The 12,412-nt window shown below is 44.0% G+C and overlaps 1 protein-coding gene across 2 annotated transcripts in view; it reads left to right on the forward strand.

Annotated features, from left to right (window-relative positions):
* The window catches only part of Pkp2 (plakophilin 2), an 83,573-nt gene that overhangs the window by 27,871 nt on the left and 43,290 nt on the right, over positions 1-12,412 (forward strand). For both annotated transcript variants that reach the window (XM_050125119.1, XM_050125117.1), the window contains exons 2-3: positions 9,642-9,754; positions 10,089-10,660. In XM_050125119.1, coding sequence (XP_049981076.1) covers positions 9,642-9,754; positions 10,089-10,660 — 685 coding nt within the window. The remainder of the gene's footprint in view (positions 1-9,641; positions 9,755-10,088; positions 10,661-12,412) is intronic.

Consider the following 12,412-nt stretch of genomic DNA (forward strand, 5'->3'; position numbering starts at 1 on the left):
CGGGTACAGGACTGCTCTCACCGAAAAAAAAATCAAACTCTAGTGCACAGATTAGTTGACAGAAGTGCGGTTGATCAGAAAGATCATCACAAGCTCTAGCGAATGTGCTTCCTATTAGGAGTAATAATACTCACGCGCCAGCCAGTGGATTTCAAACACCAGTCTGGGAAGCTGTACTCTTCGGTTTGTGTAAAGGTTAAGGCGGTTGATGTTTGCATACTTGAAAAGTAAAGAGGTGTTTAATGATTCTAAGTTCATGTAACTGAGTGCCTGTAATGCCTCTAATTAGGCTATGTGGTTTGCATTTTATCTTTTTTAAATAAAGTAGTTTTTTAGTTTTGTTTTTTCCTTTCTATTATTACTGTTTTGAGATGCAATCTCAAACTTCCAGACTTTGCCTCCCATGTTAGGATTACAGGCAAGAACTACCTGGGGTTCTTCTTTTTTTTTTTTTTTAAATCCAAGTTTGGAGATAAGGAAACTAAGCAAATAAATAACACTCAGATTCCAGATAGAAAGTGACAGAGCTGGTATTTAAACACCCAAACCTGGAGTTTTAGACTGATCCTTGGTTATAACATTGTTTTGCTTACTAACATAAAAAAAGATTATTCGAATCCCACGCTTCCTTGTGACTCCTTCCATTTTCCTCTAAATAAAACTGAGGAAGTTCTGAGAGGATAAGAAGGGTCACCTAAGAAAGAACTGCTTTAGTCCCTGGGGAGAAGACCCAAAATTTAGGGTTAGGAGTCTGGCTAGAGATTTTAGGATAGTGAGGCCAGTATTTGGCTAGGCGTATCATTGCATACTGTAGTCTGAATGCCCTCATGCCCAATGCTAGACTGGACTAAAGCAGCCTCCTCTGTTCAGGGAACACAGTGCATATTAAAGATCTGTTCTTGTCCTAGAGTAGCAAGGCCAGAAGAGCAAGCAGGCATCAACTAGTCAAAAATGACGGGGTCCCTGTGGAGCCGAAGGCAGCAAGAGCCGAGTTTGCTAAGCACCTAACATGACAGACTGTTGTCTACAAGCTCACGTATTCCGTTTCCTTATATCCTTAGATGGCATTGAGAGGAAGATGAGACAGATATGGCGATTCATGTCAAGTGTGTGTCCATCAACAGTTGTAGGATGTTTGGTCCAGGCACCACAAACTGCTCTCTCCAAACCATACAGGAGCTGTTCGGTGAATTCAGCCCAGGCCACTGATGTGTTTATTTTTGCAAGGCATTGTTCGGGTGCTGAGTTAAATACACATAGGATTGGAGCCCTGAATCAAAAGCAATAAGCACACCCAGGGACTAGCAAGGGCGTTAACTTCTCCAAGTTGAAGATAATTTTGCAAATCTCTTCGGAGGAATTGTGATATCCTACACCGAAACTGGGATTTTTTGAATCTCAAAAGTTCATTACGAGTGTGCATGGGAGGTAGTTGGAGATGTGCCACTCCAGAATAGAGGAGCACAAATATTTCATGGAGTTGCTATGATAGAGCAAAAGGCACAGCTTTGGTGCCTCTGCTCCAGGGAGTGGCTCTTCCAGCTAAGGAATAAAGCCCTTGAACTATTTTTGATTACAAGGGCAGCTCTTTGGCAGCCTACACAGAAAAGCAGCTTAGGCGCGGGTAAGGGACCCCTGCTTTGAGAAGAAGTCAGCTTCAAGGAGCCAGCATCCATGTGCTGTGGAGCAGCAGCGCGAGGGGATTCTCATGTTTAATGACAGCACTTTGGAAGGGTTTGGGACTCTGGGTAGCTGCACTGTTTTTATAGTTCCTTCTGTTTGCATCCTGTCTCTATGCTGAAACACAAGCCATGGCTGAACAGGGCTGATCTGGGAAAAGTGACCCTGATGCTACTGCTCTTAGCTCCAGTGCTCAGGAGAATTCTGGATTGTTGACATACCAGGAAGGATGAGGCAGCAGATAGTCTGTCGAAAGAGATGAGATAAACGTAGCAGATTTTAGTTAATACCTTGTAAGGCTCTTTAAGCTTCCGTCTCTTTCTTACAAGCGGCTGTTTTTCCACTGTGAACCACTCACCGACTTTTGGCATAATTTCAAACTCCTGAATATTTAGAAGTCAGTTTTATCAGCCTAGGTGGGGCCAGGTTCAAAGGTAGGTGGCTGCGTTATAAAATAGCCATATATTGTATCAAATTTTAAAAAGTCAAAATAGAAACTTTTAAGATTGGCAAAGAGAAATGTATTATACTGTAAAACACTATTTTACTTATTACATTGCTATTCTCTCTCGAGTGCCACAATTTTAAATTGTGGTGTGTAATGCTTATAACACACAGTGAACAGTATTCCAATTCATCTTTGAAAATCCACCATAAAAATGTCCCCCATCGTGTCTACTTCTATGATTTCCTGGTGCAGCTACTTTCAGTACTGGCGATTAGTGTGGGTTCTGGAGAGAGAAAGACAAATTCATTCTGGATGTCAAACAGTGCAGTTAACAAAAGCTAAGTGTGGGGGCTCATGCTTGTGATCCCAGCACTCAGGAAGTTGAGGCAGGAGGATTTCTGTGAGTTCAACGAAAGCCTGGGCTATATAGCATAAAACCGTGTTCCTAAAACAAAGGCAGTAGTGGGAGCTGTCACAAAGAGAGATTATTTCATAACTGTCATAGATAGTTGCCAATAATAGACTTGCCCTTTCACAGAGGGAAATAAAAGCTCTTAATGATTTTTTAAACTGGAGTCGAAATTCAATTTTAATGTAAAATCAATGGTAAACTGTCTGAAGATAAAATAGCAGAAAGTGTTACACTGTAAGAATCCTTTGCTAAAGGGCATTGCATGGATGACTCATGGAGAGAGGATTAGTCAGTTACTAGGTAGAAGGACAGGAATGGGGAAAGCCCTGGCAGAGCCGGGTCAAGCTCTTCTGCGTGTCCTTCACACCCCAGCTGTAGCGACGTCCACGTTAGCCTCATAGAGCCCATGGGACGCTTTTTCATTCACTCCTAGCAGATTTGGTACAGGAAAACAGTTTTATGTAAGGGTTTCTGTGTTTTTTAGGTTTTTTGTTTGTTTGTTTTTTACAAACTTTTTATATCTGTTAAATAAAACAGAATACCAACAACATGGTGGTCAGAAAGAATGATTCACCCCTAGAATGAGAAGAACGTATCCTTTTGTAGGTAAAATGCTGAGCTGGAAATTGGGAAAAAAATGCTTTAGAACGGGTGGAACTGTAAGAATGGACCTAGTCTGATTAAAACAACGCACTGCTCTTTAGAGCAGGAATTACCTTAAAGGAAAGCATTTGCCGCAGTCATAGTCACCCTGGGCCAGCTGCGCTGTAGTCATGGGAACCGAAGGCCAATCAACTGAGCATTCTAGCTATTGGTGACTCGTTGACTCCTCTTACAGTTTCTTTTTGGATATCGTCTTAGTTAGGGTTTCTATTGCTGTGAAGAGACACCATGACTGCGGCAACCCATAAGGAAAAACATTGAATGGGACCTGTGTACAGTTTCAGAGGTTTAGTTCTTTATCGTCGTGCGGGGCATTGAGGCGTGTGGGCAGGCATGGTGCTGGAGAAGGGGCTAAGATCCTCAGGAGCAGAAGCAACTGTGCCACACTGGGTGTAGCTTGAAAGTGATGAGACCTCAAAGCACACCTCCACAGTGGCACACTTCCTACACCAAGGCCACTCTACTCCAACAAGGCCACACCTCCTAATAGTGCCATTCCCTATGGGCCAGGCACTCAGACATAAAAGTCTACGAGGGCAATTCCTATTCAAACTACCCCAGATATCAACTTTAAAACTTTTTTCTCACATATTAAAATATGGCTTATTTTATCTTCAGGTGGTTCAACATTAATATTGATATGGAACTTAATAACAAATCATGGGACTCAAAGCCCAGACTTGACTAATGTGACCTACAGTGAGAAAGTTTGGTTCCAGCTCAGATGATCTTGAAAATAGACAAATTATTTAATTCTGAGATAAATGCAGAACTCTACTTTGTGTGTGTATCCAAATGTGTTTACACATGTCCCATGTTCCTTCTTGGGAAGGAACAACTAAATAGCATCAGCAAGATTGGATATAGACCACAAATTCAGAGACTTTTTAATCTTTATATCTGAGTAACCTCTTCCCTTTAACTGACTAAATTAAGATTAGGCAGTGTATAAAGTCCTTTTATAATAGGAACATAAATCTACTGTATGCCTTTAAATCTACTGTATGGGTATGGGACTAGAAATTACAAATTTAAGTGTTTAAAGATCTGATTGGCAGCTTAGCATGTAGGCCTTAATAGAAATGTTTAGAAACATCTACACATTTAAAAACACAGGTCACCATTACTATCAAAGGAAAGCACATACTTACTGCCATACCTTTAAGTATAATAATGTTAGTTGGCCTGAGTAATTATAACCAAATTCTATAATTTTATTATTCTCAGAATTTCAAAGAAAATGCATTGCTCCCTAGAAGCTTACTGATCACTTCCTTGAGTCCTGAATCTCACACGTGTGCATTATATGGAGCTGTGGACTGAGTATCACATTGATTTACTGACTCCTGTAAGATTTTTTTTAAGTTTTTTTTTTTTTTAATGTGTATGAACATTTTGCCTGCATGAAAATCTGCACCATGTGGATGGGTGCAGTGCCCATGGAGGCCAGAAGGGGCCGTCAGGTTCTTTGAGACTGAGGTTAAAGTTGTGAACTACCATGAGGCTGCTGATAACCAAACGTGGGTCCTCAGAAAGGCCAGCCATCTGAGCCATCTCTTCAGCCCCAGATTGCCTTTTTTTTTTCTAAGATTTTTTAAAAAAACTTTTTAAAAGGTTTATTTATTTTTATGTTCTTTGGTGCTTGTCTGCATGTATGTCAGTGTGAGGGTGTCAGATCCCTGGAACTTGACTTGCAGACAGTTGTAAGCTGCCATGCGGATGCTGGGAATTGAACCCAGCTCCTCTGGAAGAGCAACCAATGCTCTTAACTGCTGAGCCATCTCTCCAACCCCCAGGTTACCAGTTTTTAAATAGAAGGATAGAAACTAATAAATACTTTTCTTGATAGGTAAAATGATTTTATCATAGAGAACGAAAAGACCACAGGTGAACGTACAAGTCATACAAATAAGAAAAGAATAAATATATATTACCCAAATATAGAATCAACCTCAACAGGATATCAGATTCCTGATCACTCAGCACGAGCCTTGTATGTTTTTGTAGAGAGTAGCTTCCCATCTTCACCACACACCCAGAAATGGAGGAAGAGTGGTGTTGGGCACCTGCCGTCCACCTAGGACAAGGACATGTGTGACCACTGACCTCACAGTTTTGGCTTCACTGTGGTGAAGCATGGGACAGATGTCAGCCTGCAGGATTGCGTGCTGACCTCGTCTGTGTAGGTAGGCTATTTTGGATGTCTGAGCGGAATAACTCATGAGCATTTAACTTGTCACGGGCTGCTGCGGGCCTGTTAGAAGTGCAGTATGAGATACGATTCTTTATGTCAAGAAGGAAAAGTCCACTTTGAGATAAGGACCCCTGGCTGCTCAAATCTGGCCTCACTATTTCCCAGGCAGCTACCAAGTGTCGGTTGTTTCTTAAATACCTTGGGTCACACTGCTATCTCTGGGAGAAGAATCTGTGTTCTGTGTGGCATTCCAAGTTCTCTGATGTGAGGCCTGTAACTTCTCACCCTTCATTCCTGTCACCACCACCCCACCCCTCACCAAACACACACACAGTTATCTTTTTACTCCTCCCCTTCCCAGCTCCCTCCTCCCCTTTCTCTTTGCCTGGGTAACTCAGTCCAGTTGTGTCGCTTTGTCTGTGGCCTTCCCCAGTCCTCTCTTCTACCGCACAGAGGAGATGGATATTTTGAGTGCTAGTTAAAGAATTTGATAATTGTGAATCATAGGTTTCAGCAAAGTATAAACATAAAAATGCAAATTTTCTGCGGAAATGCATTTGTCATCTAAGGAATATTTTAAGAAGGAAGAGCAGTTAGGCTCAGTAGGGAAAGAAGCTGTTGGCCCTAACCAATGAAAAGCTAAGAGGTATAATGGCTTGGGATTCCTTATTTAAATCATACTGAGGAATTCTAATTGTTTGTTTTTCCACCTGAAGGTTTCAGTGGACTCTTGCCATTTTGCACAAGCTAGCCTCTAACCCCTGAACTGGAAAAGACACCCTTGCTCCACGTCCTGCTTGTCTGGAACTGTTGGGACAGTGTCTACATTGCTACAGGGATGTAGCCAGCTCTGCAATAAAAAAAAAAAAGAAAGAAAGAAAGAAATGCTTGTGTGTCTTTGTTTTCAGTCTTTTGTGCTACCTGACTATGAACTCATTCTGTGTAGACAGACTGGCCTCAAGCTCACAGCTCTGCCTGTCTTTGCCTCTACCTCCAAGTACTGTGATTACTGGTTTGAGCCACCATGCCCAATTCCTAAGAGAATTCAGGCAGTTCATTAAAGGCCTTCCATCTTCAGACTGATATCTCAACCGTGATTCTTTTTTTTTCTTTTGAAGTGAGATTTTTCTGAATGAGCGAGAATGAGCTATAAATTCTTAACTCAAATAATCCTCCCAGTTTACCCTGCAGACACATGCCATCATGCCCATGTCATACCATCTCTATGTGGAGTCTAAAGAAAAATGCAGCTATGATAGACAGCTAAGATCCCAAATGAATCCTCCCAGCTGTGGTTCCTAAAAGCACCCGAGAAAACGACTTCAGATGGTAGGGGTGGCAGATAGAAATGGCGATGACATTGCTTAACAAATCAATAGCTTATTTGTTGTTCTTAGTTCTTTGCTGGAAGATAAAATTAATTTGCTGTAGTTTTGTCACGTATTTGGGTGGTGTTTTGAGGCAGAGTCTCATATATTGTTCTGACTATCTTAAAGTCATTACTTCAAATGCTCTTCTACCTCGGCCTTCTGAGTAGCAGGGTGCATGTTCTGCCATACCCAGCTCTAAGTTACTTTGTAAACAAAACAGTAAATCTGGTGTGATTGTTTGAATGAGAATGGCCCCCTTAAGTTAATATTTGAATGCCCTAGTTGTTTTAAGTGTTTGGGGGAAGGGTAGGGAGGTGTAGCCTACTGGAGGAGATGTGCCACTGGGAGTGGACTTTGAGGTTTTCAATATCCCACACCTGGCCAGTCTTCCCCCCTTTCTGCCTCCATCTTACAGTTAAGATGAGAGCTCTCAGCTACTGCTCCAGTGCCTGCCTGCCTGCCTACCTGCGTCCATGCTTCCCACCATGATGGTCATGGGCTCATTGTCTGAATCCAAGCAAGCCTCCAATTAAATGCCTTTTTCCGTAAGCTGTTTTGGTCATGGTGTCTGTCTCATCATAGCAATAGAATCTGATTTCTTCTCCATCAGCTAATTAATAATTATTTGGCCATCACGGCCTCTATAGGAAGTTTCTGTTTGGATATAGGAGGAATATAGGCTTTCTCTATTGTATCTCCCTCAAACCCTTAAGGCTCAAAGCCTTGGTGTTTCCCTGCGTCTGTACAGCTGGTCTCTGATCCTGGGTCAGCAGGCCCTGTCTCCTGGTAGTCTGCAGTGTGGACTGGACCAGGGAATGAAGGGAAAGGCAGGAGTGCAGAGTTGAGGATAATTGTAAGGATAGACCAGGCCCTTGAGAGATGAGTCCGTAAGCCTCTTCTAACTTGAAGAAATTTTTTTCCTTCATTGTCAGTCCAGATTCTAGAAGCTAAAACTTAAGGAACCTCTGTGTCATCAGTAAGGGGGCAGAGACACGGCTCCACATGGTCTGCCTCGGCAGCCTGAGAATGGGTTAGGGACCTTGATACAAGGCAAACTAATGTTTGTGGCTTGAACCCAAAGAAAGAAATTCGTGGATACCAGATGTGAAGTAAAGTTAGAGATTTTATTTAAAAAAAAAAAAGGTTTCAATCCTGGGAATTAGGGCTAAGAGAGAAAGCGAGGTGGTCGGATGTAATAACAGCCGCCTAAGCATAGAGATAGGAAGCGAGCCACACCCAAGCACAGGTCAGGCTCCTCAAGGGACAGTCATGGCTCTGTAGCTGTAGCCATCTGCCATTTTTGTGGCTCTCTGAAGTTATTATCTCAAAAAGTTGCTGAGAAACCTTTTACCCACTCCACCCCCACCCTTTTCTCCTTTTATAACTGACTGAGTGGCTGGCTCCAGAGATTCCCTGGATAGATCTGATAAGATAAAGCCAGAAGCCAGCAGGACACATCCTCTCCCTGCTAGTGACCTTTCCAGAGAGGCTTTTCACAAGTGCTGAGTGTGCTGGAGTCCTTGCTCCTTCACTGGCAAGAGGCTTCAGTGAATCCCTGAGCAAGAAGCTGCTCACCCTGTCCTGTCTTGCTGCATGACCCTCGCCAGGCCTCATGGAAAATGCAGGCTTCCTAGAATCAGGATTTCTGGCTAACCAATACTTCAAGTGTCTTGAAAACGATACTTACAAGTCTGCAGATGTCTCCCCTCAGGAACTAGGTGAAATGCTTGGCATCAGGAAATAGATGCAAGTGTGTAATTCAAATGGATTCACACTGTTTGGCTTCTGGTAACAAGCTTCATTCTCCTCTGAGTAACCTGTGACTGTATTATTAGTCTCTTGAAAGTGTAACATTTGAACACGTTGTTAGGCAGTGCGGTGATCATTTCCGTCACATAAAAGGGACTGCTGTGTTCTGTTGTCCTCAGCAGCTCCCTGGAGGATCTGAAATCTCAGGACAGTTGAGTGTCTTTCTTCTTCACGTAAAAGAATGCTGTGTGACAAAAATAAAAAATAGAAAAAGACATTACTAAGATTTTAGAAGTCTTTTTTTTTTCTTTGAGAGATTACAAAACAGCTACCAAGAAAAGGCCAAAGAGACAGAAGAGGGACACCTTCTTCACCCCACATTCCTCAGAGATGAGGAAGACACGCATCACTGAGCACAGAGCCTGGCTTCCCCTGAAGTGTCTGTGGGCTACTTGGCTGGTGTCCTGATTCCACAGGCACAGTCCTTGTAGAAGAGACAGACTACCTTGCCAACACCTTAACCTGGCCTTAGACTGGTTGGTACGTGTTTGTTCTCTTTGACTACACTGACCCCACCGCCTGTTTACACAGGCTCCCTTATCTAGTAGCGCTTGAATGTATTCATTGCCAGTGCCTTCGGAGCAGCAAAGAATTCCTGAGCTCCTACTCTGGGAGCAGAACTACCGTTGGCCTTTGAAACCCAGCTTTCTAGTACTGAGCTGAGTATCTGAGCCAAACAGCGATTCACAGAAATTGTCCGCATTGCAACAGTGTTGGATTTTCATGAAACTCTCTGATTTATACTGGTTTGGACTTTCCATGGTTTCTTGTTTGGTATGGGGTTTTTTGTTTGGTTGGCTTTTATAGTTTGCTTGATTTCATTTCGGCTGTCCCTACTCAGAAAGAGAGAGATCAGGACTTCAGCATTGCAAGCCTGCACTTCCTGGCACTTGGAAACACCCAGCAAATGTTTTGATAACCTTTGATCATTTGTCATTTCCAAATGACAACTTCCAACCAGCATTTAGAAACACCTGATATAAACTTAGATGCTTGTCATGCATTCAGTAATTGTCGATTGGTACATTTATATTCTAAATTATCTTCATATCGTCTTAATTTCAGGGAATCTTCACCGAACCAGCAGTGTCCCTGAGTATGTCTACAAACTGCACTTGGTTGAGAATGACTTTGTTGGAAGGCGATCACCTGTCACCAGGGACTATGACATGCTCAAGGTGGGGACACCAGAGGACGTACTGATTAGATTGTCAGGAACACCATTTCAGACTTTGTGGGTTTTTTTTTTTTTGGTCTGGGAGGGTTATCTTCTAAAGTGGTCCATCTCATTTCCCAGATTTTGAGAAAAGTTGTGTGGACATTATGGAAAACTGGGACTTTAAAAGTTTAGATGATATTAAATCCTAAGTACAAATAAATATGACTCAAGACAACCCAAAGGAACTGACTTATTATTCAAAGGGACTGACTTCCGTCTTATTCAAGAAAATCAACTTGTTAAATTGTAATTCCAAGATTACACTTCACTTAAATTTTATTTCTCTCCTGCAGTCTGGAATGAGTGCCACTTACGGAAGTCGCTGGGGGAGAGGGACAGCACAATACAGTTCCCAGAAGTCAGTGGAGGAGAGGTCCTGGAGGCAGCCTCTGCGGAGACTTGAGATTTCCCCAAATAGCAGCCCGGAAAGGACTCGCTATGCCCACAGTGAATACCAGTTTGCCTGGCGGAGCCAGGGCCAGGTGCCCGGTGGGCGCCTTACCCTGCCACGCTATGCGCGCTCAGAGATCCTGAGCCTTCGCCAGGCGGGCACCGTCCGCAGGCCACCCGTGAGCGGGTCGTTCAGCGATGCTGTCTTCGACAATGGTCCACTCAACCCCACGATGCCTCCCCATCCACCAGGCACCAGCCACAGCGCAGGCAGCCTGCTGGAAGAGACCGTGCGCGTGACCCAGGCTCGGCCTCTGGGCGCGCAAAGCAGAGCCGCCCGCTCTTCCTGGCCCCGAAGCTCAGTCCGCAGCACCCTGCAGGACCCAGGGAGGTTGTTGCCTACTGCGGGCCAGGCAGCTGTGGGCAGCGGGGATGCACACCGGGAGAGGAGCATCTTCACCGATATCCAGCTGGGGTGAGCCTCCCGAACCCGCCTCACCTTTTACATTGTGTTTATGCATTAACTTGGTACCCCCAGCCTTCAGCTTTTTGCTAACGTCCTTCTGTTCTCAGCACCCCGAGAGCAAGGCAGGTCCACAGCAGGCACTGTAAAAACTGTCGTGAAGAAGAGTGAGATGTAATAACTAATTGCTATCTGATCTCTGTGGCTAAATTCTACAGGCACTAGCCATGGTTCTGTCAGGAAACTGTCTCAATGGCCAGTGTAGTTTAGTAGAGTATTTACTTATATTTCAAAGGATTCAAAGGAATCCTGAGATTCTCAAGTTCTGGAGACTGGGGGGTAACTGATTTCTGAAGGGAAGTTTTGCTTCCTCGGGGACGGAGAAGGCATTCCTCTGACTGGGAAGCCAGCGATGGCACAGTCCTCCGCTCTGGTGCACGCCTGCTCCATCCAGAGCTCCTGGCTGAGCCCAGAGACACTGGCCCACATCTGCACACGGGTCTTCCACCCTCACTCCATAGTTCCGCATTTCACCCAGCCAGTCCCTTTCCAGGCTCTCCCTTTTTATGCCCGCCAAGTATTTTGAATATGGACATATGTGGGGCATCCTCTGGACTACCTAGAAACAGCTGGAAATCCACACTTGGATGCACAGTAAACTATGGGTTTGTCTTCCCGGAAGAATGGAAGGGTGCCAGTTAGGTGGTGGCTGGTGCAGCTGGGCAGTCTGGGGCTAGAGGAGGCACTCACCACCTGTCCACGACAGACTAGTGAGAAAGGTTTTATAAAAATCACCAAGTGAAAAACTCTATGTTTTCTAAAAATGGGATTTCTATACCTCTTAGAATTGAATAATTCAACAAGTGAATCTTAGACACTTCCCATGCACGCTGCACTGCTGTAAAGCCCATAGAGAAAAAACAAATGGCTTGGATGAGTGTTCAGGAGAGGGGCAGAGAAATCAGCAGGGTGTGCTGTAAGCAACAGCTCTGTGCCAAATGATTCCCAGAATGCAGAGCAGTGCACCCTGGGACCAGGTAAGGGAGTCTAGGGAGAGAGTGGATCTCCGGCAAATCACCAGCCAAGTTTGAGAGCAGAAAACAGGTCACGCTGACTATCCTCCACATCGTATTTATTCTAATTATTATTTTAACAATAGGAAATCATATGTCCTCATCTTTAACATATAAAGGAGAAGTCTGTAGAAAGGAAGTAGGTCCCAAAGTACCCTGTGTCTTGTACCTTTTTAACCCAAGACAAACTGCATAGCAAGAGGAAGAGGCTCTGGTAGGCAGTGAGCCGAGGAGCAGAGACTAGGAGCTGTCTCAGAAAGCTAGCAGAAGAGAGGTGTCATTTTGATCCTCTGTGTGGCTGTTTCAGCCTGGTCTCCTGTGCTATGATGTCTTTCTCCAGGGAAGTTCTGTGGCCTGATTTAAGTGGAACAGGAAGGTCCAAGGCTCCTTCCTTACCTACTGTTTCCAAATGCCCTTCAGCCTGACATAGTAACCGAAAATGCTTACAATAAGGTGACATATTCTGAACTTCAAAGAGTTATTTATACCTCTATCTCCTATTTTAATTAATAATTTATGACAAGGGGGCTGGAGAGATGGCTCAGTGGTTAAGAGCATTGCCTGCTCTTCCAAAGGTCCTGAGTTCAATTCCCGGCAACCACATGGTGGCTCACAACCATCTGTAAAGAGGTCTGGTGCCCTCTTCCGGCCTGCAAGCATACACACAGACAGAATATTGTATACATATTAA

This window comes from Alexandromys fortis, unplaced genomic scaffold, assembly GCF_014885135.2.
Source record: "Alexandromys fortis isolate MF-2015 unplaced genomic scaffold, M_Fortis_MF-2015_v1.1 scaffold_239, whole genome shotgun sequence".
Taxonomy (NCBI): domain Eukaryota; kingdom Metazoa; phylum Chordata; class Mammalia; order Rodentia; family Cricetidae; genus Alexandromys; species Alexandromys fortis.